At 36.9% G+C, this 22,460-nt stretch overlaps 1 protein-coding gene across 32 annotated transcripts in view; it reads left to right on the top strand.

Annotated features, from left to right (window-relative positions):
• Nucleotides 1–22,460, top strand: part of BIRC6 (baculoviral IAP repeat containing 6) — a 256,711-nt gene that overhangs the window by 213,667 nt on the left and 20,584 nt on the right. For 31 of the 32 annotated variants that reach the window (XM_074012019.1, XM_074012017.1, XM_074012016.1 and 28 more), the window contains 3 exons: nucleotides 17,183–17,328; nucleotides 18,226–18,336; nucleotides 20,899–21,116. In XM_074012019.1, coding sequence (XP_073868120.1) covers nucleotides 17,183–17,328; nucleotides 18,226–18,336; nucleotides 20,899–21,116 — 475 coding nt within the window. Of the gene's footprint in view, nucleotides 1–14,044; nucleotides 14,218–17,182; nucleotides 17,329–18,225; nucleotides 18,337–20,898; nucleotides 21,117–22,460 lie in introns of all 32 variants that reach the window. The other variant, XR_012422503.1, reaches the window with a different exon arrangement.

Genomic DNA, 22,460 nt, shown 5'->3' with positions numbered 1-22,460 from the left:
GTGTTGCTTATTCTTGTAGAATAAACATAGTTTTCAGTAGATCAATATGTATAATATATACTGAGCTTTGAAACTGCCATCATGTCTTTTGGGGGGAATCTTGCCCTGTATTTCTGTACCTTATATTTCTGTGTTTTGGGATGACTCTGTTAGCTTATAACTAAAATTGAAAATTTATAAAACCTTGAGTGTTTTTTACCCAGGTATATTTTGTCTTTTAGATGAAAAATTATGTAATGATTTGGAATGTTGTTTTAAGTTTAGCCTTGATTAAAAACAGTATCACACATTTATAGTGTTACAAAGTGAAAATTAAACCAGTAAATAATAGTATCCTTCTTTATTTTTTTATTTATTTATTTTTTGAGACGGAGTCTCACTCAGTAGCCCAGGCTGGAGTGCAGTGGTGCGATCTTGGCTCACTGCAAGCTCCCCTTCTGGGTTCACGCCATTCTCCTGCCTCAGCCTCCCAAGTAGCTGGGACTACAGGCGCCCGCCACCACGCCTGGCTAGTTTTTTGCATTTTTAGTAGAGATGGGGTTCCGTGTTAACCAGGATGGTCTCGATCTCCTGACCTTTTGATCCGCCCGCCTCCGCCTCCCAAAGTGCTGGGATTACAGGCGTGAGCCACCGCTCCCGGCCGTATCCTTCTTTAAACTGTGTATTTCCTTATGCTATAATTTCTATTAGATTCTGCAAAAATGGAGTTCTAGAGTATCGAATTCTAAGGTAATTATAGAATATTCTTACTGCAGGAAATTTGGACACCTATAGTGCTGCTTTGGTCTATTTGCTTTTCTTAGCTTAATCTATTTCCTGTTCACATAACACACTGTATAATTTTTTGAGAAAGGGATCTTCTATATAAAAATATACCAGTTAATTCACTATGAAAATTTAATTTCAGATAGAGTATAACTGAGTTTCAATTAACTGGAGCTCTTTATTTCTCTATTTGATTAACTGGATGAAATTATTCCATTTAAATTCTTTTCTTCTTACTTCAGCCAGAGAACATTCTTCAGACTTATAAATTATGTACCAACAAAATATGCATATGAAGATATAATGACTGTCCATAAAACTCATTTCATTAGATGATTTTGTCTTTACAGTGACCCTGTGCAGTGCATATTTTTAGTGATTATTTTTACTAATAAACATTATTGTATTTTGTATTAAGACTTGAATATACTTTTTAGTTGAAACTCTCATGGTCTCTGCTAATCTATGCAGTCTCTGTTATAAGAAGAAACCAGTAAAGACTAATAATGTTATTATATCTTCCTTTTCAAGGTTTACCATATAGAGAATTCATTTTCAGCTTCACAGAGAGAGTAAAATCTATTCTTTTCCAGTTGTCATGACTTAAGATGTATTTTTTTCTAATAGAATTCACAAAATAATACATTATTCCTTTAGAGTGTATACCCACAGAAAGTGGCCTTAGTTTAATTTTAACACTGACTTAAAGTTCCCCACCCTACCCGTCTGCCTCATTCCTAACTGTATTTCACAAAAACCCTAGAATACTCTGAGAATAGAATCATTCAGGAAAATATGTTCCGTTAATGTATCACTTTCAGGATCTATTTTAGTGTTTTTTGAGGGTTTGGAGCTGTAACTTTAAAAATGCTATGTATCGCGGCCGGGTGTGGTGGCTCACAGCTGTAATCCCAGCACTTTGGTAGACTGAGGTGGGCTGATCACTTGAGGCCAGGAGTTCTAGGCCAGCCTGGCCAACATGGCGAAACCCATCTCTACTAAGAATACAAAAGTTTAGCTGGATATGGTGGCGCATACCTGTAATCCCAGGAACTCGGGAGGCTGAGGCACGAGAATTGCTTGAGCCTGGGAGGCGGAGGTTGCAGTGAGCTGAGGTCACACCATTACCCTTCAGCCTGGGTGACAGAGGGAAACTGTCTCAAAAAATAAATACATACACACACACACACACATATACATACATACATACATATAATGTATCACACACTCAGAAACATTTTACATTATTTTTGTCTCTATTACTGTGAAATCCAAGGGTTAATAAAGTACATGTATTTGGTATAGTTCTTTTTTTAAGTAAGAGAAATAGTAGTTTACTACTTATTTTTATTTATATACCTAATATATTGCCTTTCTTTTTTCTTATTTCTCTTTTGTCTTTGTTTTTAACAAGCATATACAAGACATGCACATTTCTTTTCTTCAAATAAAATTGTGTTTAACTCTTTTATCATCTTAGATAAAGAAAATAGATTCATTGTGTATTCTGCAGATCTCTAGGTAATGATTGTGGTTGCATATAATGATATTCATTGAAATGATGTGTACGTTGTATTTGTAATATAATTTTAACCTTCCTTTTGGGGATGAGAGACATGAAAGAAAAAGGTCAGGTGTAAAGAAGATGTTTACTATTACTGCCGAGAATATCCTATCTATCTTGAAGTCTAACCTGAGCCTAAACCCAATTAATTTTGATCTGATAATTCAAAGACTGGAGGAGATTCCATAGGTTTCAAGAGGAGATAGAAAGACATCATTAGGAAGCTGGATCCCAGTGCCAGCTCTTTGGGAGGTTTAGGTGGGAGGATCACTTGAGGCGGGGAGTTCAAGACCAGCCTTGACAAGGGAGTTCAAGACCAGCCTAGGGAGACCCTATCTCTACAAAAAATAAAAATAAATTAGTCAGCATCGTGGGCTACACCTATAGTCCTAGCTGCTCAGGAGGTTGAGGTGGGAGGATCGCTTGAGACTAGGATTTTGAGGTTACAGTGAGCTGTGATTATACCACTGCACTCCATCCTGGGCAACAGAGTGAGACCCAATCCACATGTTTAAAAACAAAAACAAATAAAAGAAAAAAGACAGAAAGCTGGAAAGGTTGATCATTTACCTTAAATTTACCTAATTTGTAACATATTCATGATTATAAGACATTCATGATTAACATTGGTAGGTGAGATCTGGCCTGGTCACAAAATCATTACTGATGCATTCACTTCACAGATTTTTTTTTTTTTTTTTAATGTCCATGGGCACATAACTAGAAAATTGGTCTTCTTTCTAAATGGGGGAAATAATAACCAGGCAGGTTTTTTTTTGTTTTGTTTTGAGATAGAGTCTCACTCTCTCGGCAAGGCTGGAGTGCAGTGGCATGATCTCAGCCCACTGCAACCTCCATCTCCTGGGCTCAAGCAGTTCTCCTGCCTCAGCCTCCCGAGTGGCTGGGATTACAGGTGTGCGTCGCCACACCCAGCTAATTTTTGTATTTTTAGTAAAGATGGGGTTTCGCCATGTTGACCAGGCTAGTCACAAACTTCTAACCTCACGTAATCCACCCGCCTCAGCCTCCCAAAGTGCTGGGATTACAGGCGTGAGCCACTGTGCTGAGCCAGCCTGGCAGTTGTAACAACATAGTATCTGACATATTAGTAATATTAGTAGAAGTCATGACACTACAGGAAAATCAATCCAGATTTGGAGGCCTAAAGGAGATATAGGAATTAACCAAGAATAGAGTACAAATGAAGAGGGGCAAGGGATTGGTGTCCCAAGGGTATGAAAACAATGTTAGCAGTGAAGGAAAGCATCACGTATTCTGGGAACCTTGGAAAGTTTGGTGTGTCTGAGTATAGTGTAACTGGAAGGTAGTGGTGAGAGATGAGCCTGGAGAGGAAATCAGGGGCTAGAGGATAAAGAGGAATGTATCACAGAGTTACTTACCTTTAAAAGTGATGTTGAGCCACTGAAAGGTTTTCAGCCACTCTCATCAGGTTTGCGTTATAGAAAGATGGTCTTCCAGGTGTAGTTGAATGGTTGGAGGGGAAGTTGGAACAAGACCAAACTACCATGGAAGAGATTTTCATCTCTTTCATCTCAGCAGATAGAGCTGTACATGTCTTCTCCCTGTCCTACTGTTTTGGGGGACTGATCAGCACTCTTGGTACTCATCAGCACTGTTGCTGTCATATTATGGACTTAATAGATAGATAATTCCTAGGTAGAAATAGTTTCCATGCTCTAGATATTTGTCTTAAAAAGCAATCATGGAACTCAGACTTTAAGTCACTTACTAATTGCATTATTGTATGTGTTTATATTGGCAACTGCAGATTTATCTCTAGGGATCTCCTTCAGTAGAGTACAAGTGCCATAGCATATATGGATCTGGGAACATGGCTTCCTTTGTTCTTATATATGAATCGGATGTCTACAATGCTAGGCAGAAATTTTCCAACACTAATCCTACTACTTGGTTATTTGACTGACTCAGGCAGAAAGCTATGATCCGTCAATTGATAGAAGCTAAGTCATTAAATCAAAAACCATCTTAAATCTTTTGTATTAAGGTCCTGGAATGACAAGGTGAGACTCCATAAATGTTCATGTCTTCCTGTTCCTCTACTGTTTGCTTAAAGCTGTCACCCAGCTAAAGTTGTAGACATGGAACACTTATACAACACTCAGTTTTGTGTCCTGTTGTCTATATTATTTTGGGATATACCCAAATCTAAAAGAGAACTCATATGATAATGAAATTTTATTAATTTTATTAAATAAGTCAGTTTTCATGTTGGAAACTGAAGGAAATTTTCTTGGTGGAAATTCTTTGTTAGACTGCAGAACCTTGGCATTTGTGAGGAAGAACTTTAAAAGATGTTATACCACTTATGCTACTGTTTACTTAAATTTTCCTTTGCCTTTTTTTTTTTTTTTTTCTACTTAGAATTTTTCTTTAGATCAACTTAAAAAAAACAACAAATTTTTCTCAGGCTTTTAAAGAGGAAACTTCAAGTTACCTGGATGGACCATTATCATTTGCCATAAATAGGAGATAGTGTAAACATGAGTGAACCATTTACTGTGAATAAAATAGTGTTTATTTATTAATCCTTGAAATATATTAGACCATGTGTGCAAAGTGACACAATCAGGAATAATTCAGATTTTGTTTGTTAAATAAAACACTGGAAAAATAAATGCATGTCTGTCAAAAGGAGGATTGTTTATACCACAGAATATTCATATATGTAAAATTATGCAACAATGGAAAAGAGAAGTGAACTATATTTTATTTTATTTATTAATTTTGAGACGGAGCCTCACCCTGTCACGCAGGATGGAGAGCAATGGTGATCTTGGCTCACTGCAAGCTCCGCCTCCCGGGTTCAAGCAATTCTCCTGCCTCAGCCTCCCCAGTAGCTGGGATTAGAGGCCCCCACCACACCCGGTTAATTTTTGTATTTTTAGTAGAGAGGGAGTTTCACCATGTTGGCCAAGCTGGTCTTGAACTCCTGACCTCAAGTGATCCACCCACCTCCGCCTCCCAAAGTGTTCGGATTACAGGTGTGAGCCACCGCGCCCGGCCTTATCTGTATTTTAGATGTAAAAACAGCCAGGTCTTGGATGTATCATTGAATTTTGAAAAGGAAGCTGGGCTAGGTATGGTGGCTCATGTGTATAATCCCAGCACTTTGGGAGGCCAAGGTGGGAGGATGATTGCTTGAGCCTAGGAGTTCAAGACCAGCCTGGGCAACATGGTAGGTAAAACCCCTGATATATTAGTTGGGTTGCCTTGTACACTGTACTCCTTTTAGGTGGTGTGCTAGGGAGTAGAGTAGATAGAATCAATATTGCAGCCATATCACTGAACTTTCTGTTCATCCAAAGGTTTTGGTAAGAATGACTGCTTAGCCGGGCACGGTGGCTCACGCCTCTAATCCCAGCACTTTGAGAGGCTGAGGCAGGTGGATCACCTGAGGTCAAGAGTTCAAGACTAGCCTGGTCAACATGGTGAAACCCCTTCTCTGTAAAAATACAAAAAAATTAGCTGGATGTGGTGGCATGCACCTGTAATCCCAGCTACTTGGGGCAGCTGAGGCAGGAGAATTGCTTGAACCCAGGAAGCAGAGGTTGCAGTGAGCCAAGATCCCGCCAGTGCACTCTAGCCTGTGGTATAGAGCAAGACTCTGTCTCAAAAACAAACAAACAAACAAAATACCAGAATGACTGCTTAAAGAAGGAACTCGGGATTAATACCATGGGATTTTCTTTTATGTCCTATAGTTCTCTTACTATAGAGTTTTCACTATTATATATGGTAATATATCAGGTACATAATTATATATAATATCTCTAATATACATACATACATATATCTGAAAGGTAGCCTCTGAATTTTTATTTTTGAAATAGTAGACTTTAAGCCATATTTTAAATTGTCCTCAATTACACCTTAATACTAAGTGATTCATCTCTTATAGTTTGGTGTGTGATAATTACAGTACTCTGATGGGATTGATAGTGTAAACTAGTGCACTGCTCAAGGAATGAGTGTACTTTTAGTTAATTTCATCTTTTCTGATTTACTTGTTAAAGTAACCTATTGACACTGTAAGGTGGCAGCTGGGGGTATTTCATTGTGATTTAGTCTGTGTTTTAAAAGTTGACAATTCCTCAGGCAGTTGTTGGGTATTCACTCTACAGATTGTTTTAAGAGCTTCATAAAGACGATGTTTTAATATTTTTTGGTTCAGGGTTTTGTGTTTCTGTAATTTACTGTCTTTCCTAATACCCCCTTTCAAGATTCGCGATTTGTAATAACTGCGTGGTGTTAAGTGTAAAAGTTAACATAGATAAACTGATGAATATTGATGCTGGCTGGTTTACTAATCACCAGAATTTGAACTAAGGCAATTTCTGAGATAACATTCCTTCTGGAGGAACAGAAGATTAGGCCAGTATGTTATGCCAAAATAGAGAATTTTACATTCAACATTTTGCATTTTTTGAACTAAAAGACAAGGTTAGAGTTAAGTATTCTCAGGATTTTCTTCAGAAATTAAAGTTTTTTTTGTTTGTTTGCTTTTTTGTTTTTTTTTTAAGGAATATATGTGACACTTCGTACATCAGTTTAATAGCATTTTGAATGTGTACCTTACCTGTACCTATAATGCTAAAATGTAATTTTTTCTCCCCCCAGAGACAGGGTTTCATTCTGTCGCCCACGCTGGAGTGCAGTGGCCCGATCTCGGCTCACTACAGCCTCCACCTCCCTGGTTCAAGCGATTCTTCTGCCTCAGCCTCCCAAGTAACTGGGACTGCAGGTGCCTGCCACCACACCTGGCTAATTTTTTTGTATTGTTTGTAGAGACGGGGATTCGCCATGTTGGCCAGGCTGTTCATGAACTCCTGACCTCAGGCAATCTGCCCACCTCAGCCTCCCAAAGTGCTGGCATTACAGGCACAAGCCACTGTGCCTGGCCTGTAAATTTCACTTAGACCATTCTTCTAATATCATCTATCATTTAAAACCTAAAGAATAGGCTGGGTGCAGTGGCTTACGCCTGTAATTCCAGCACATTGGGAGGTTGAGGTGAGAGGATTACTTGAGCCCAGGAGTTCAAGACAAGCCTGAGTAATACAGCGAGACCCCATCTCTATTCTTTAAAATAATATTTAAATTAAAAACAAATTTTTGACTGGGTGCAGTGGCTCTCACCTTTAATCCCAGCCCTTTGGGAGACTGAGGCAGACAAATTAACTGAGGACATTAGTTCAAGACCAGCCTGGCCGACATGGTGAAACCCCGTCTCTACTAAAAATACAAAAATTAGCTGCATGTGGTGGTGCACAGTGGGTGTAATCCCAGCTACTTGGGAGGCTGAGGCAGGAGAATCACTTCAACCTGGGAGGCGGAGGTTGTAGTGAGCTGAGATAGTGCCATTGCACTCCATCCAGCCTGGGCTACAGAATGAGACTCTGTCTCAAAAAAAAAAAAAAAAAAGTTTTTTAAAACCTAAACAATAAAAAGTGGAGCATATCAGGATGCTGGCATTGTATGTTTTTCTTGTTCAATTAGAATTATTTTTAATAATAGTTTGAATGAAAATGGTTGATTAAACCCTAAATGTTGGTTCTATTTAATTTTTTTGCCCGGATAACGTTAAGTAGTTCTTTATTTTATTTCAGAGGAATTGTTTAAGAACTTTATTTCCTCTACTTGCCTACTGTCATATTAGGCAGAAGAAAAAAACTTAGTAGTCACCCATCAAGGACTTGCACTCTAGGTGAGATCCATTCCCTGGGCTAGTGTTTGAAAATTCCTATTACCATAAACGTTTTATTTTTTTTAATGCCTGTAGGCTGGCAATATTCAATCGCTTTGTGATTGAAACCCTTTTATTTCTGGCAGAGAAAAAAATGTACCAGATTATCATTAATTCTATCCCCAAAGCCTTAGATTCTGGCTTACTTCTTTAGCTTTATAATTTAGTCATTTTTGTATGTAATATTTTTTAGGTTTAGGCCTATAAAGAGTGGAAGGAAATAGTTTCCTAAGGACCAAGACAGAAAAAGAGACTTGAAAAGTAACAAAGGATACATATCAGGTGCAAGCAATGTTGCACATGGGCCAAAGACAACCTGTGAAAAGATGTTTATTGATGCATATGTTCCAAGCCTCATTGCATACCAATTGTGAGGGCTCAAAATTTGGTGAAAATCAATTTTAGAAATGTTCTGATTGACGACTTAGGCAGATACAAAACAAAATTATTTCATGCATTCCTTTTGTTTTACCAATTAAATTTTGATTAGTACAGTATTTGTTTTTGTTTTGTTTCGAGACAAAGTCTCACTCTGTCACCCAGGCTAGATTGCAGTGGCGTGATCTTGGTGCACTGCAGCCTTCACCTCCCAGGTTCAAGCGATTCTTCTGCCTCAGCCTCCTGAGTAGCTGGGACTACAGCCGCCTGCCACCGCACCCGGCTGATTTTTGTATATTTAGTAGAGATGGGATTTTGCCTTGTTGGCCAGGCTGATCTCGAACTCCTGACCTCAGGTGATCCACCCACCTCGGCCTCCCAAAGTGCTGGGATTACAGGCGTGAGCCACTGTGCCTGGCCAATTAGTACAGTATTTCTTTTCTAGTCTCTGTGCTTTCATTTTTTTCTCTTCTTATTTCTTGAAAATAAGCCAATTTGCCCTAAATGGAGCATATGTTGTAATAAATACATAGTTGTATATAGTTATATAAAAATATGAGGAGTTAATAATACAGCCCTAACTTTTATGTAGGATTTATAGTTTCTGAATTGCTTAGGTGTATATTGATTTTTCTGCTCTATATAGTAGGCAAGAAGGTATGTACTATTCTTATTTGACAGAAAATGAATCTGTTACTTAGAATGTTACATTACAAACTTAGTAATAGGTAATAAAGCTGAGATTTAGCTTCTAAGCCTCCTGATACTGTTGATGTTCATCATGGAAAAGAGTATTGATGAAGAAAGATAAGTTGATTGACCTATAGTCTAGCTACGTCTATTTTTATGTACCACTACTACCCACTACCCAAATAGTTCATTGATTATTAGGATTCACGCTTGTTTAATGGCTAAACTTAAGCCTTAATTGGTTGTTGGAAAACACTGATTAAATGCCAGAATACAACTTACTCTGTTACTTAAGTGATTAAAAAAAATTTTTTTTTAATTATAAATTCACTCAGTGTTTCTACCTCAGAAGCATCACATATTAGTATAAAATGATCACTTTATTCTGTATCAAATTGCATCATATGAGCTTTATGTTTCACGACAGTTTTCACTGTATTATCTCAGACAAAATCTCAAGCAGTCTTTTTTTTTTTTTTTTTTTTTGAGACAGGGTTAAACTCTGTCACCCAGGCTGCATGGCGCTATGTCAGCACACTGCAACCTCCACCTCCCAGGCCCAAGCGATCCTCCCACCTTGACCCAAATAGCTGGGATTACAGGCATGCGCCACCACTCCCGGCACATTTTTGTGTTTATAGTAGAGATGGGGTTTCCCCTTGCTGCCCAGGCTGGTCTCGAACTCCTAAGCTCAAGCAATCCACCTGCCTCAGCCTCCTGAAGTCCTGGGATTATAAGTGTGAGCCACTACACCCAGCCAAAATCTCAGCCAGTCTTAATTACTGAATTTGAAGTCTGTTGCTAAGTAAAATTCACTTCATATCAAGTCTTTCTGGGCACATTACAATAGTAACTTGTTCATATTATCTATGGATTTTAGAGTTTGGGTAGTTCAAATTCCACCTTTTTATAAATGAGCAAAACGAAGTTCATACAGACTTATTTGTTCTCAGTTATCTCATGGTTAGTGACATAGCTATGATAAGAACTCATAGATCTTAATGTCTCAATCAAATACATTTATCTGCTAAATTAAACTTAACTCCCAAATAATAATTAGGTTTATGCATAAATGATTAATTAAATATCAGAACATGGAGCTTCTGGGTTGGTTCTAATATTTGCGATATTTTAAAATTATTTTTAAGGGGCCGGGCATTGCGGCTGACGCCTGTAATCCCAGCACTTTGGGAGGCCATGGCTCACAGATCATGAGGTCAAGAGATCAAGACCATCCTAGCCAACACGGTGAAACCCTGTCTTTACTAAAAATACAAAAATTAGCTGGGAATGATGGCGCGCACCTGTCGTCCCAGCTACTCGGGAGGCTGAGGCAGGAGAATCGTTTGAACCTGGGAGGTGGAGGTTAAAGTGAGCCGAGATTGCACCACTGCACTCCAGCCTGGGGGACAGAGTGACACTCTGTCTCAAAAGAAAAAAATATATATATTTTTAAATGATGGCAATGGAGTAAAATATTTTGAGTTGAAAAAAATCTGCTTTTGGGCTAGACGTGGTGGTTCATGCTTGTAATCCCAGTGCTTTGGCAGGCCGAGGCAGGTGGATCACTTGAGACCAGCCTGGGCAACAAGGCAAAACCCTGTCTCTACTAATAATACAAAAATTAGCCAGGCGTGGTGGTGTGCACCTGTAATCCCAGCTACTCGGGAGGCTGAGGCATGAGAATCGCTTGAACCTGGGAGGTGAACGTTGCAGTGAGCTGAGATGGTGCCACTGCACTCCATCCTGGGCGACAGAGTGAGACTCTATCTCAGAAAAATAAAAAGAGAAGAAAATAGTGTTTTTGATATTTTAAAAACTACATAGAATAATATGGATTTTACAGAATTTTCCTACTGTTTTCCTTTTACTCATGTGTTTTCACTCTCCTGAATAATTTGTAATATCCTATGATAGCATATTAAAAGACAGCATATTTCACTAAGTATCCATAGTATTCTAGTTGTACCTAATTACTATATTACCAAAGTAAACTGAGTCTCATTGTGTTTGGTTGTCTCTCTAGTATAAGCAACTTTATAATCACTTATATGAAGAGTAGGTCAGCTTTATCCATGTCTGATGTTTTTCTTGCTGTACTAATTGAAGAATTAATAAGGCTGGGTGTGGTGGCTCACGCCTGTAATCCCAGCACTTTGGGAGGCCGAGGCAGGTGGATCACATGAGGTCAGGAATTCAAGACCAGCCTGGCCAACATGGTGAAACCCCGTCTCTACTAAAAATACAAAAATCTAGCTAGGCATGATGGTAGGTGCCTGTAATCCCAGCTACTCGGGAGGCTGAGGCGGGAGAATTGCTGGAACCTGGGAGGCAGAGGTTGCAGTGAGCCGAGATCCGCCATTGCACTCCAGTCTGGACAATAAGAGTGAAACTCCGTCTCAGTAAATAAATAAATAAGATTTTTCTGAAATTTTCTTAATTATTGATGGATGTACTTTTCTACTGTCTTTTCAAGAGTTTTGGTATCCACTTTCATAGAATAGAGGAATGTGTTGGTGATAAAATGGCATTGCCATTAGAAGCCCCCTGCTCCCACACACGAACACAGTATTATTTTTCATTTCCTGCATTTTATTGTGGTTTAATGTACCCAATATTTCTAATATCTTTAGCTCCTTTGTCAAGAAGAGATGATTAAAGGGTTTATGCAGCAATATTTAATATTTAAAGAGTAAGCAAAAACACTCCCCGTTTATGAGTATTGTTCAACATTTTATTTTAGACTGTTAAAAAAGAATTTGGAAGTAACTCTCAGTTACCTCCACTAGTAAAGGGATTTCTGGCATGGATAACATAATACCTTTAATCTGTATATACATGTTGTTTTTACTTAAATTTAAATATTATTTTCTATTGTGAAAATTCTGTTACCCACAAAATAGTCACTTTGAAGATGGGACCCTTTAGCTTTTACATGTTAGTTCTGGTGAAATTCATCTCCTGCTGGTCATTCCAGCTGGTATTATCTTAAGACGAAATTAAAATATAGCCACAGTAGTTTTACTTTTGAATAAATGTGATACTTCATAGCTTCCTTCAAGCAGGAATGAAGGCAGTTTTTTTATATCTGATCTTCTGTGCAGACTTTTTCTGCTGTACTCCAATAAGCAAAAATCATATTTAGTATAGTTGGTGTTTGATGGTTTCACCAAAAATTTGAGAGAAACTTACTGTGAATCAAAAAGTCTTATTTGCTATCAGGGCATGACACAAATGACTCTGTGTTCAGTATAAAGTGTTCTGGATATTTAACTTCTCTTTGAACAGCATTGAAGCAAGCATCTTTTATAGCTGTTTTTCTTACCTATCTCAAAGTTTCTTCCTAATGGAAAGTTGTTCATCATACTTTTAAATAACTGAAGTCACTTGTAGAAGTACCCCACTTCCTTTTTATATACCTCAGCAATGGGAGATCACTTGATTTACATCTTTCCAGGCATATTTTCTACCAGACTCTCTTATTTTAACCCCCATAAGCTGGATCTTCTAGTACTTTAGTTAAAAAAATTCAGTTCCAGTTCCAGCCCTCCTACTTGTGATTCCTGTTGAAAAACACTCCCTTGGTTCTCCTCTTTTACATCTGCTTCTCATACCTAAAAATGAAAACGTCCTGATTTCTTAGACAGGTAGCATTTGTTATACCCATATATTTCTTTAAACATTTCTGTTTTTGATGGTGGTAAACAAGTTCAGTTGTTCCTCAGTCTTTTTTCACACAGATAGGCAAATATTTATTTTAATCTCTCTTCTTTGGCTCAGTTGGGTTGTCCCTTGGTAAACTGCTGAAGCATATTATTTCTGGCAACTCTATTTAACAGTAGCATGCAGTACCTTCTGTATGTCTGGTGGTGTTTTATTTGGCCTAAAAATTAGTATATTTGTGTCTAATATGGAAATCAAGGTTTTATTTTTAAAGGCTTCTTATAACTATTTTAAGTATTCCCTTCTTTCATTCTCACGTATGCTACCAAGACAAGGAAGATTTGTCTTGCAACATTCATTTAAATCATTAAAAATTAAACTAGTACTTCCACTTAGAGATTAAGTAAAAACCAAAGGGGATCATAGAGTTAAAAACTAAGCTTTAAATTAATCGCAGAAAACATTTATTGTATGGAGATCTTTGTCCATTTACTGGTGCATTTCAAGAATTATTTTCGTGCATCCTGGAGATATTAGAAGCAATTTCCTACAGTAATATTTTTATTTAGTCTTTCAGTTTACCTCTAATCTAAGCTATAATTACTGTCAAAGAGCTTTAGAACTGAGGAGTACAGTGTGATCCGTGCTTTTTGGTAAATGTAGAAGTTTCATTCTCTTACAGTTTTAGAATCTTCTTCTGCAGTGCTAATTCTTAATAGTTCTGAATCTACATTTCAGCATGTAGTCTCCAGATAACGTCTTCAAATGGCTCTCCTTTTTAAAATGTTTATTGCAACTTTGCAGTACATTTAGCTTAGATTTAGGAGTGCAAAGGGCTAAAGGGGTCTTGTTTTATCAAGGAAATAGCTGTATTAAGCTGTTTTTGGTTTATGGATTATAAAAGAAAATTCTGGCATGGTGTTTTTAGTCTTACTAATATTCAACTTTATTTGGGCAGTAGATACTGGTAGAGGCAGTTCAATATAATTGAATGTTGAGGTATGGGTTTGCTTTTTTGTTTTGTTTTCAGGAGAAAGATTTGCCTATTTTGCTCACATCCTACTTCAGATATGTGTCACAGAGCCAAAGTTTTCCTAACTAATTAGCTATTTAGTTGGAATTCACAGCATAGTGGAAAATGTTTGCAGATAATTCTGTGCAATAGTAGAAACTTCAGTTGCTTCCTCGTATTTCTTCAGGGCAGTGATCACAACCAGATTCAACGTATGCACAAAGCAGCGGATACCATGGTAGCGGCCGTCGCTGATTGCTTTTACCATGTTGGATCCATTGTCAGTCTCAAAGACCTACTTCCAGCTAGGTGCCTTGAACTCAAATAGCTTTTCACACAGACTTCAGGATGTGAGCTAAGGTATGGCCTTTTTTCATGAGCTGGGCCTACATATGGGTTGACAGTAACCTGCAACTTTTATAGAAAAGAGACTACTAGCTATAGTTTAATGTCAGACAATGACTAGTTAGAATCATTGATAGGCAGGTAGTGTGTGTTCTTCATATATTCAAAGTATTCTCACCATTTAGAGATTTTCTTGATTTTTGGTGTGTTTTTGTCAAAGAGACTATTCAAGTAAAAATTTCTCATTAGAACCTGGTGCAAAGGTCTAATATATATCTGCTTTATGATTCAACCGTTGTCTTCAATATGAAATATATATCATTTCTTTCACACATTTGGTGTAAATAATTTTTTTAAACTTCTGAGGATTCTTGCACAATTATTTTTCTTTTACTTTTTCTTAATTATGGTAAAAAAATAAAATTTTATCATCCTAACCTTGTGCACTATTTTAATAATCTCCTACTAATCTTCTTTTTAAAAGTAGAGTTAGGAAATTGGCATGAATAGAGCTTGAGATTTAGAATCAGTAGCTCCAAAGGTAATCTGCACACTGGGGTGGTAAATACAATAAAGACCTAAATTGGATTAATGCAGTTCACGCTCCATGCTAGAGATTCTTGTTTCTTCAAGGAGAAAATAACCTTTCTGGAAAAAGAGCTTCACTTTCATATCTTCCTTCTCTGCAAGATATGTTTCTTTAAGTGAAATCTTTATTGAGAGTACAGTGGATTAACTCATTGATTATAGACTTAGGAAATGATATTTTATTATGGCTATAATCATAACTGCTTTCTGAAACAACTTACTGTTGTTTTCTTATTCAGTGGCCCTGTTACTTAATAATTTTTTCAAGACCTGGTAATAGACAATCATTTACAACTGGGGAGGAAGAGTCCTTGTAAATTCAAAGTGGGTACTGTCAAGCAGCTTATGCACTTCTCTTCATTCTCAGTGTTTGACACTGATTGTTAATAGCTATTGACAAATGCAGAAGTTGGTAATCTGAGTTACTCTGCCAGAATCATATCTTTATTAAGAAGTGACTCACTGTTAAACTACAGTCTCACCTTAATTTCATAGCTATAAAAGACACAGTATAGTAGTTGACTGTAGCAGTAAAATCCTCTGGTATTTCAGTCTTCAGACATACACTATACTCTCCTTATATGTACAAAAACATGTATTCAGATACATGTACACAGACGACAGTTGATGACTGAAATAGTGTACAGTGTAACATCTGCCAAGTCATTTCCTGAGTGGTAAAGGAAAGTGGCTATGTGTTCTCTAACTTCTTATAGCTCAGGGAAGATAAGAAGAGACCACAGGAGAAAAGGCAGTCATTCAGTGACATATTCTACCCTTCAGTTAAGTCAAGTGACATTAAGTTTTTACCTTCTAGTTAAACATCTCTGTAGAAACTAGTTTTTGTTTACACGTTATAGGAACTAAATTCAAAACACATGCATGATACTATTTTCATTTATTCTTCCTACCCACTTGAGTGGCTTCTTAGTTTATTATTTATCTACCTTAAGGATTGAATTGCTTCTGAGCAGATTTTTGTTTTTGTGACAAGGAAAGATTCATTTGTATGTAGATGACATAGTATTATTTGTTAAGGAATCTTCTTCTTTGTTTTTTTTTGTTTGTTTGTTTGTTTTTTTGAGATGGGGTTTCACTCTTGGTTGCCCAGGCTGGAATGCAATGGCACGATCTCTCGGCTCACTGCAACCTCCGCCTCCCGGGTTCAAGTGATTCTCCTGCCTCAGCCTCCTGAGTAGCTGGGATTACAGGCATGCACCACCATGCCCAGCTAATTTTGCGTTTTTGGTAGAGATGGGGTTTCTCCATGTTGTTCAGGGTGGTCTTGAACTCCCAGCCTCAGGTGATCCGCCCGCCTCGGCCTCCCAAAGTGTTGGGATTACAGGCGTGAGCCACCGTGCCCAGCCTATTTGTTAAGGATTCTTCTACTGTCTGTTATCCTTTTTATAGTTTTCTAAGGCTCCATGACCACTTTGTGAGATCGCATTTTAATATAATGACCAAGTCCCTTTTTAGGTAGGTATACAACTAAAAAAATAAGCGATGTGTAGTTTAGATCATACCTCAGCATAAATATTTTTAACACTTATATATGATTTTAGTTTGTTTCAAATGATCTATTTAAGGAATTATAAAGATGTAGATTTTTAAAGTTCTAAGCAGTAGTGTAAAGATGTTTATTATGTGAATAACGTGCTGAGAGTTGGAATAGAGAAAAGGAAATAATGTTTAGTTGTGTTCGGTGACTCTTGTATTAAACTACTAGTACATTTATCTAGAAAATATAAATAAAAATTTAATGTCCTATATTCTTAAACTTTGCTGTAATACATCCTATTGTGATAACAATTTGAAATGAAATTGGGTACATTTTAGATCCTGACAGGAAATGACAGAATAATATCTTTAAAATGAATATGCCCTAAAACTTAGTATTTCATTAAAAGATGCAGTGTATAGAAACACATTGTATTAAGACACGCAGTAATGAACCTACATTTTACTCTAAAATATGTTTTTTTTTTCCTTAGAAATTTAATTCTGAGTGAAATACAAATAGTATTAAAATTTAAAAACTGCTTGTGGTCCTTTAATTCTCAAATATTTTAAGTATATAAGTGATTTCTCTCTATATATATTTATAATTAGACGTGTTTTTAAAAGTGTGTCTCTAAGGACATCAGGTATCTGGGTCTTATACAGGATGACATTTGTATAATGTCTGTCTCTTGTCTGATTTTATGTTAGAAGGGAAAACCTACCCATAACTTTATTAACCAATGGCTTCAAAAGCAAGTTAATACAGATCATGTGTGTGACAAATGCACACTCTCATTTCTATATTTTGCCACTATTATTGATTTATGAAGGTGTTTTAGTCGTAAAATCTTATTTTTCCTTGCATTTCTTTCCATATTAAAAAAAAATTCAGATCTAAAAGGGAAAATGTTAAAACAGGAGTAAAACCAGATGCATCTGATCAAGAACCAGAAGGACTTACTCTTTTGGTACCAGACATCCAAAAGACGGCTGAGATAGTTTATGCAGCCACCACCAGTTTGCGGCAAGCAAATCAAGGTACAAAACTTTTCCTATTATGCCACTTTTCATTTGATTTAAAGATGTTTCATTCACTTACTGAAAACTGCCTTTCTCTTTTTGCTTTATGTTAATGATTTTAAAGCAAGTTCATTTACCTAAAAATTTTGTTCTCTGTTAGGTTTTGTTCTTTATCTGATTTCAATCATGTATAGTCTAATTTTAAAATATTTCTGCTATATATGATTGCTAAGTTTAGTAGGCTGAGAACATACATCATAAATATTTCTTCCCACTGAAATTCATGAAATTGAAAAATGCCTTTGTATTAGATAGAAAATAGTACATTAAGACTGTGTATGAGAATTTAGCTTAAATTGATATTTTTGGCCAGCATAGTGACTCATACCTTTAATCCCAGCACTTTGGGAGGACTAAGTGGGTAGATAACCTGAGCTCAGGAGTTCAGGATCAGCTTGGGCAACATGATGAAACCCTGTGTCTACGAAATACATGAAAAATTAGCTGGGCATAGTGGCATGTGCCTGTAGTCCCGGCTACCTGGAAGGCTGAAGTGGGAGAATTACCTTAGCCTGGGAAGTTGAGGTTGCAGTTAGCTGTGATTGCACCACTGTACTCCAAGCCTGGGAGATAGAGAGAGAGAGAGAGAGAGAGAAAGAGAGAGATTTTCCTATGTTACCTGAAGAAAGTGATCTGAATTATCTATTGTTTCACTTCTTGAGATGATTATGTTGTTTACTTTATTATGTTTATGAAATAGAAATTTGTTATTCTCAGAGTGGTTGTAATAAGATAATTGGGAAGAAGTTGACAGTTTTTTGGAATTCAAAATTCGAACTCTAGAGGTGAATTGTTTTTAGTTTTATTTTTTTAAATGTATACTTATGTTATTTATCTTGAAATATTAAATAACAGAAAAAAAACTAGGTGAATACTCCAAGAAGGCGGCTATGAAACCCAAACCTTTGTCAGTATTAAAGTCACTTGAAGAAAAATATGTAGCTGTTATGAAGAAATTACAGTTTGGTAAGATGAAGTTTTTGATTTGCTTAAGATCTCACTTTCCATTTTTTAACAGTGCTATTGAAATGCGTTTTAGCAAATTAAAGATTTTAAAAATTGCTTGTAACATGAATTTTACTTCATACATGTCAACATTTTTTATCATCTTTGCCTCTTGAATTTATGTCTATATTTTTAGTTATAAACTGTGACTTCAATAGGACTGTAAGAGCCTAGAAAAAATGAAATCAAAGCCAAGTGTCTACGAAACAGGCAGAAAATGTTTTTCCTTATTTACTTCTTCATTTCTGTACATCCTGGCCTGAAGGAAGCCAAGACTCAGAATTTTGAACTAAGTCTGTTACTCTTGCCATTTTAGATTGCCTTGCAATTCACTTTTAGAAAATGTAGTTACACGTAGTTCAGTTCTAGCTTTTCCCATTCCAAAACTCTTGACAAGTAAGAACTGGCAAAAAGATCATATCAGTACCCTTTATATGGTACTGATTTATGAGAAAACACTTACATACCAAATTTTGATGACCATTATTAACTATTACTGTCTATGCTGCTTTTTCATCCTTGAGAAACAACCCAAAAATCTTGGACTATATTTTTTTAAATGCTAAATTAGGATTCAGAAAACAAATTTTTGTCCTATTGTCTTTGAAACCTCATTATAAATCATTTAGGTTTTGCTCTGCTTACCTTTCAGGTTTGCCATAAAGAGCACAAGAGATAATATATATGAAAGTGATTTATACTTTTCTTAGAGTTTTGGTCAGTGTCTAATGATTTTAGAGCCTTTTTCCTGACTCAGCTTGGCAATCTAATCTGTTAACTTCACTCTAAGTAATAATATTAACTTGGTTTTTAAATAATAAATATTTTATTGAATTTTTTTATTGAAAATTCCTTTGTGTATTAAAGTACTAAAACCAAATACTTTATTTAGTTTATATGTATTTAACAATTTACCAAGGTTTTTTTGGCTTGTTTGTTGTTTTATCAAATAGTTCTGTATTATATATTGTCACATAAATTACCACTATAACTTATTTGCTTTAAAAAACTGACCTGGCCGGGCATGGTGGCTCACGCCTCTACTCCTGCACTTCAGGAGGCCAAGGTGGGCGGATCACGAGGTCAGGAGTTTGAGATCAGCATGGCCAACGTGATGAAACCCCATCTCTATTAAAGATACAGAAATTAACTGGGTGTGGTGGCAGGTGCCTGTAATCCCAGCTACTCAGGAAGCTGAGCCAGGAGAATCATTTGAATCCGGGAGGTGGAGGTTGCAGTGAGCCGAGACATTCCAGTCTGGGTGACAGAGCAAGACTCCGTCTCAAAAAAAAAAAAAATCTGACCTTTATTATCTCACTCTTTACATGGGTCAGGAATTCAGAAAAGTGTACACCATCACTCATTAAGTCCAGCGAACACTCAAGGGGAGGGGAAGAGGGTCAGAAAAGAATTTGCAGACATGTGTTTGTGTATGTGTGTTTCTGTTGGACATAAATATTTTATTGGGTTTTAGATTTCATTCCGCTTCCTAGGTCATCAAAAATATGTCAGCTAATGGCTTTTAAAAATATGTGGCATTGTTCTTGTACTTGAAAGCGTTTAGTCACATTTCATGTCTACAAATTCTTTAACGAGTTCTTTCAATCCGGAAAGTTTCATTTCATGACCATGAATGTGTTTATGGATCCTTACGTGTGAGAGATTCTGGTTTAAAGTTACTACCTGTCAGAAATTTAGAATCATATGTCCAGAGCCCTTCATTAATGTTAGCTAGCTAGAAGAGTTCTCTCATACTACATAAAATCATAAACTCTCCAAGTATGTGACTTTAAACATAATCAAGTTGGCTCCCCATTGGCTTTCAAAATATGTCTGAAAACATACAAGTTTTCAGTTGATGCTTTTTTAAGAAACTACATTTTCAACCATATGTATCAAATATTTTGTAGTATCATTCTTTTACAACTTGATACTTACTAACTGCCTAATATTCCCTAATATGATTGGCTGCCATTTGTTTAACCAGTAAGTGGAACTTTAGGTTGTTTCCAGTTTTTAAATATCATATGCAACATCTCAATGGCTATCATTACCTGTAAATATTTGTGCATATCCAGGATTCTATAGAACGAATTAACAGAAGAGAAATTATTGATTAAAACAGGCTGTGCATGTTTTATCAAGTAGCCATTGTCTTTGATTGAATCATTTAAAAAAAATCTTTGAGTTAATAGACCCTGTCCTCCACATGATGTAAAAATTTTCCACTGGGCATAGTAATGGGCCCATTTCTTACATCTGGTAGATTGTTTTTTATAAACTTTAAAATGTATCCCTGTAGCATGTGAAAGACAACAGTCCATCCATCTGGCAGTGCTAATCCATCTGGCAGTGCTAATATATAGGTGTTATGTAAACATTTACACTTCTGCTATTCTTCCATGGTTGGAAGTTCACTCCAGTTGGGTGAGAGAAGGACTAGTGATTATTTGTGATTTTTGTCATTATGGAACTGGAACAGTTTTTTCCAGTTCTAGGTTTTATTTTTTCTTCTCCTTTTAGATACATTTGAAATGGTTTCTGAAGATGAAGATGGGAAATTGGGATTTAAAGTCAATTACCACTACATGTCTCAGGTGAAAAATGCTAATGATGCGAACAGTGCTGCCCGAGCTCGCCGCCTTGCCCAGGAAGCTGTGACACTTTCAACCTCACTGCCTCTGTCTTCATCCTCTAGTGTGTTTGTACGCTGTGATGAGGAGCGACTTGACATCATGAAGGTAAAAAATGATGATAACGAAGATTCTCCCTTATCTCCTTGGCTCATCTGATTACTCAAATGTTTATACAAAATTAGAAATATTATACAAATAAATTATACAAAACACTAGAAATTTTGGTGACCATTTTAGACTGCAGTGAAAGGAGCCCCTCACCCCACTCCTTTTGTTTTGGTGACAGGGTCTCACTGTTGCCCGCGCTGTATGTAGTACAGTGATGTGATCACAGCTCACTGCAGCCTCCATAAAGAGCCCTTTTCTAATGTTAGTTCAGAGTGTGTGGATCACACTGCTGTTGAAAATAAAAATTTAGAAAATATCAAAAGAGCCATCATCCTTGAGCAAAGATTGTATGAAGCTGGTTACAGTATCAAAGGATTTAATGCTGATCAGTTAAAAAATGTTACAGGATTTCCATTTTGTCGTCCAAGATACTTCTCTCCTGTTTTATAGTGTCACTCTTCAAAACTTAATCATTTTCTTTCTTTTCTAGGAAATTTGTGTTTTTTTAAATTCCTAAGATCTGTGAATTACGGGTAATACAATAATATATAATCGCTACTTTTATGTTTAACACATGATAATCTGGCCTTAAATTCCAAGAGTCTGCTGCATCAAGAAAATGTTTAACATTTAACCTGAAAAAGAAAATTTTCTTTATATTTATGATTTAATTCATGGGTTAGGCATTCTGTCTTCCATAGATACACAGCTAAAACTATTGGCCCATTGACTTGTAGAAAGTTTTATTTGTTTGCTTGCTCCTTTTGATTTTTTGGATAGGCTCATGCCTGTAATCCCAGCACTTTGGGAGGCCGAGGTAGGCAGATCTCTTGAGGTCAGGAGTTCCAGACCAGCCTGGCTAACATGGTGAAACCCTGTCTCTACTAAAAATATAAAAATTAGCTGGGTGTGGTGACAGGTACCTGTAATCCCAGTAGTTGGCAGGCTGAGTCTGGGGAATCACTTGAACCTGGGAGGCGGAGATTGCAGTGAGCTGAGATCTCGCCACTGCACTCCAGCCTGGGCGGCAGAGTGAGACTCCATCTCAAAAAAAAAAAAAAAAGAAAAGAAAAAGGGTATGCTGGCTCATGCCTGTAATCCTGGCATTTTGGGAGGCCAAGGTGGGCAGATCAGTTGAGGTCAGGAGTTTGAGAACAGCCTGGCTGATATGGTGAAACCTCATCTCTACTGAAAATACAAAAATTAGCTGGGCATGGTAGTGTGTGCCTGTAATCCCAGCTACTCAGGAGGTTAAGGCAGGAGAATTGCTTGAACCCGGGAGGTAGAGGTTGTAATGAGCCGAGATCACACTGTTGGACTCCAGCCTGGGCCAGAGAGTGA

This window comes from Macaca fascicularis, chromosome 13 (genome assembly GCF_037993035.2).
Source record: "Macaca fascicularis isolate 582-1 chromosome 13, T2T-MFA8v1.1".
In the NCBI taxonomy this organism is placed as follows: domain Eukaryota; kingdom Metazoa; phylum Chordata; class Mammalia; order Primates; family Cercopithecidae; genus Macaca; species Macaca fascicularis.
This window is presented reverse-complemented; position numbering and strand designations above follow the sequence as displayed.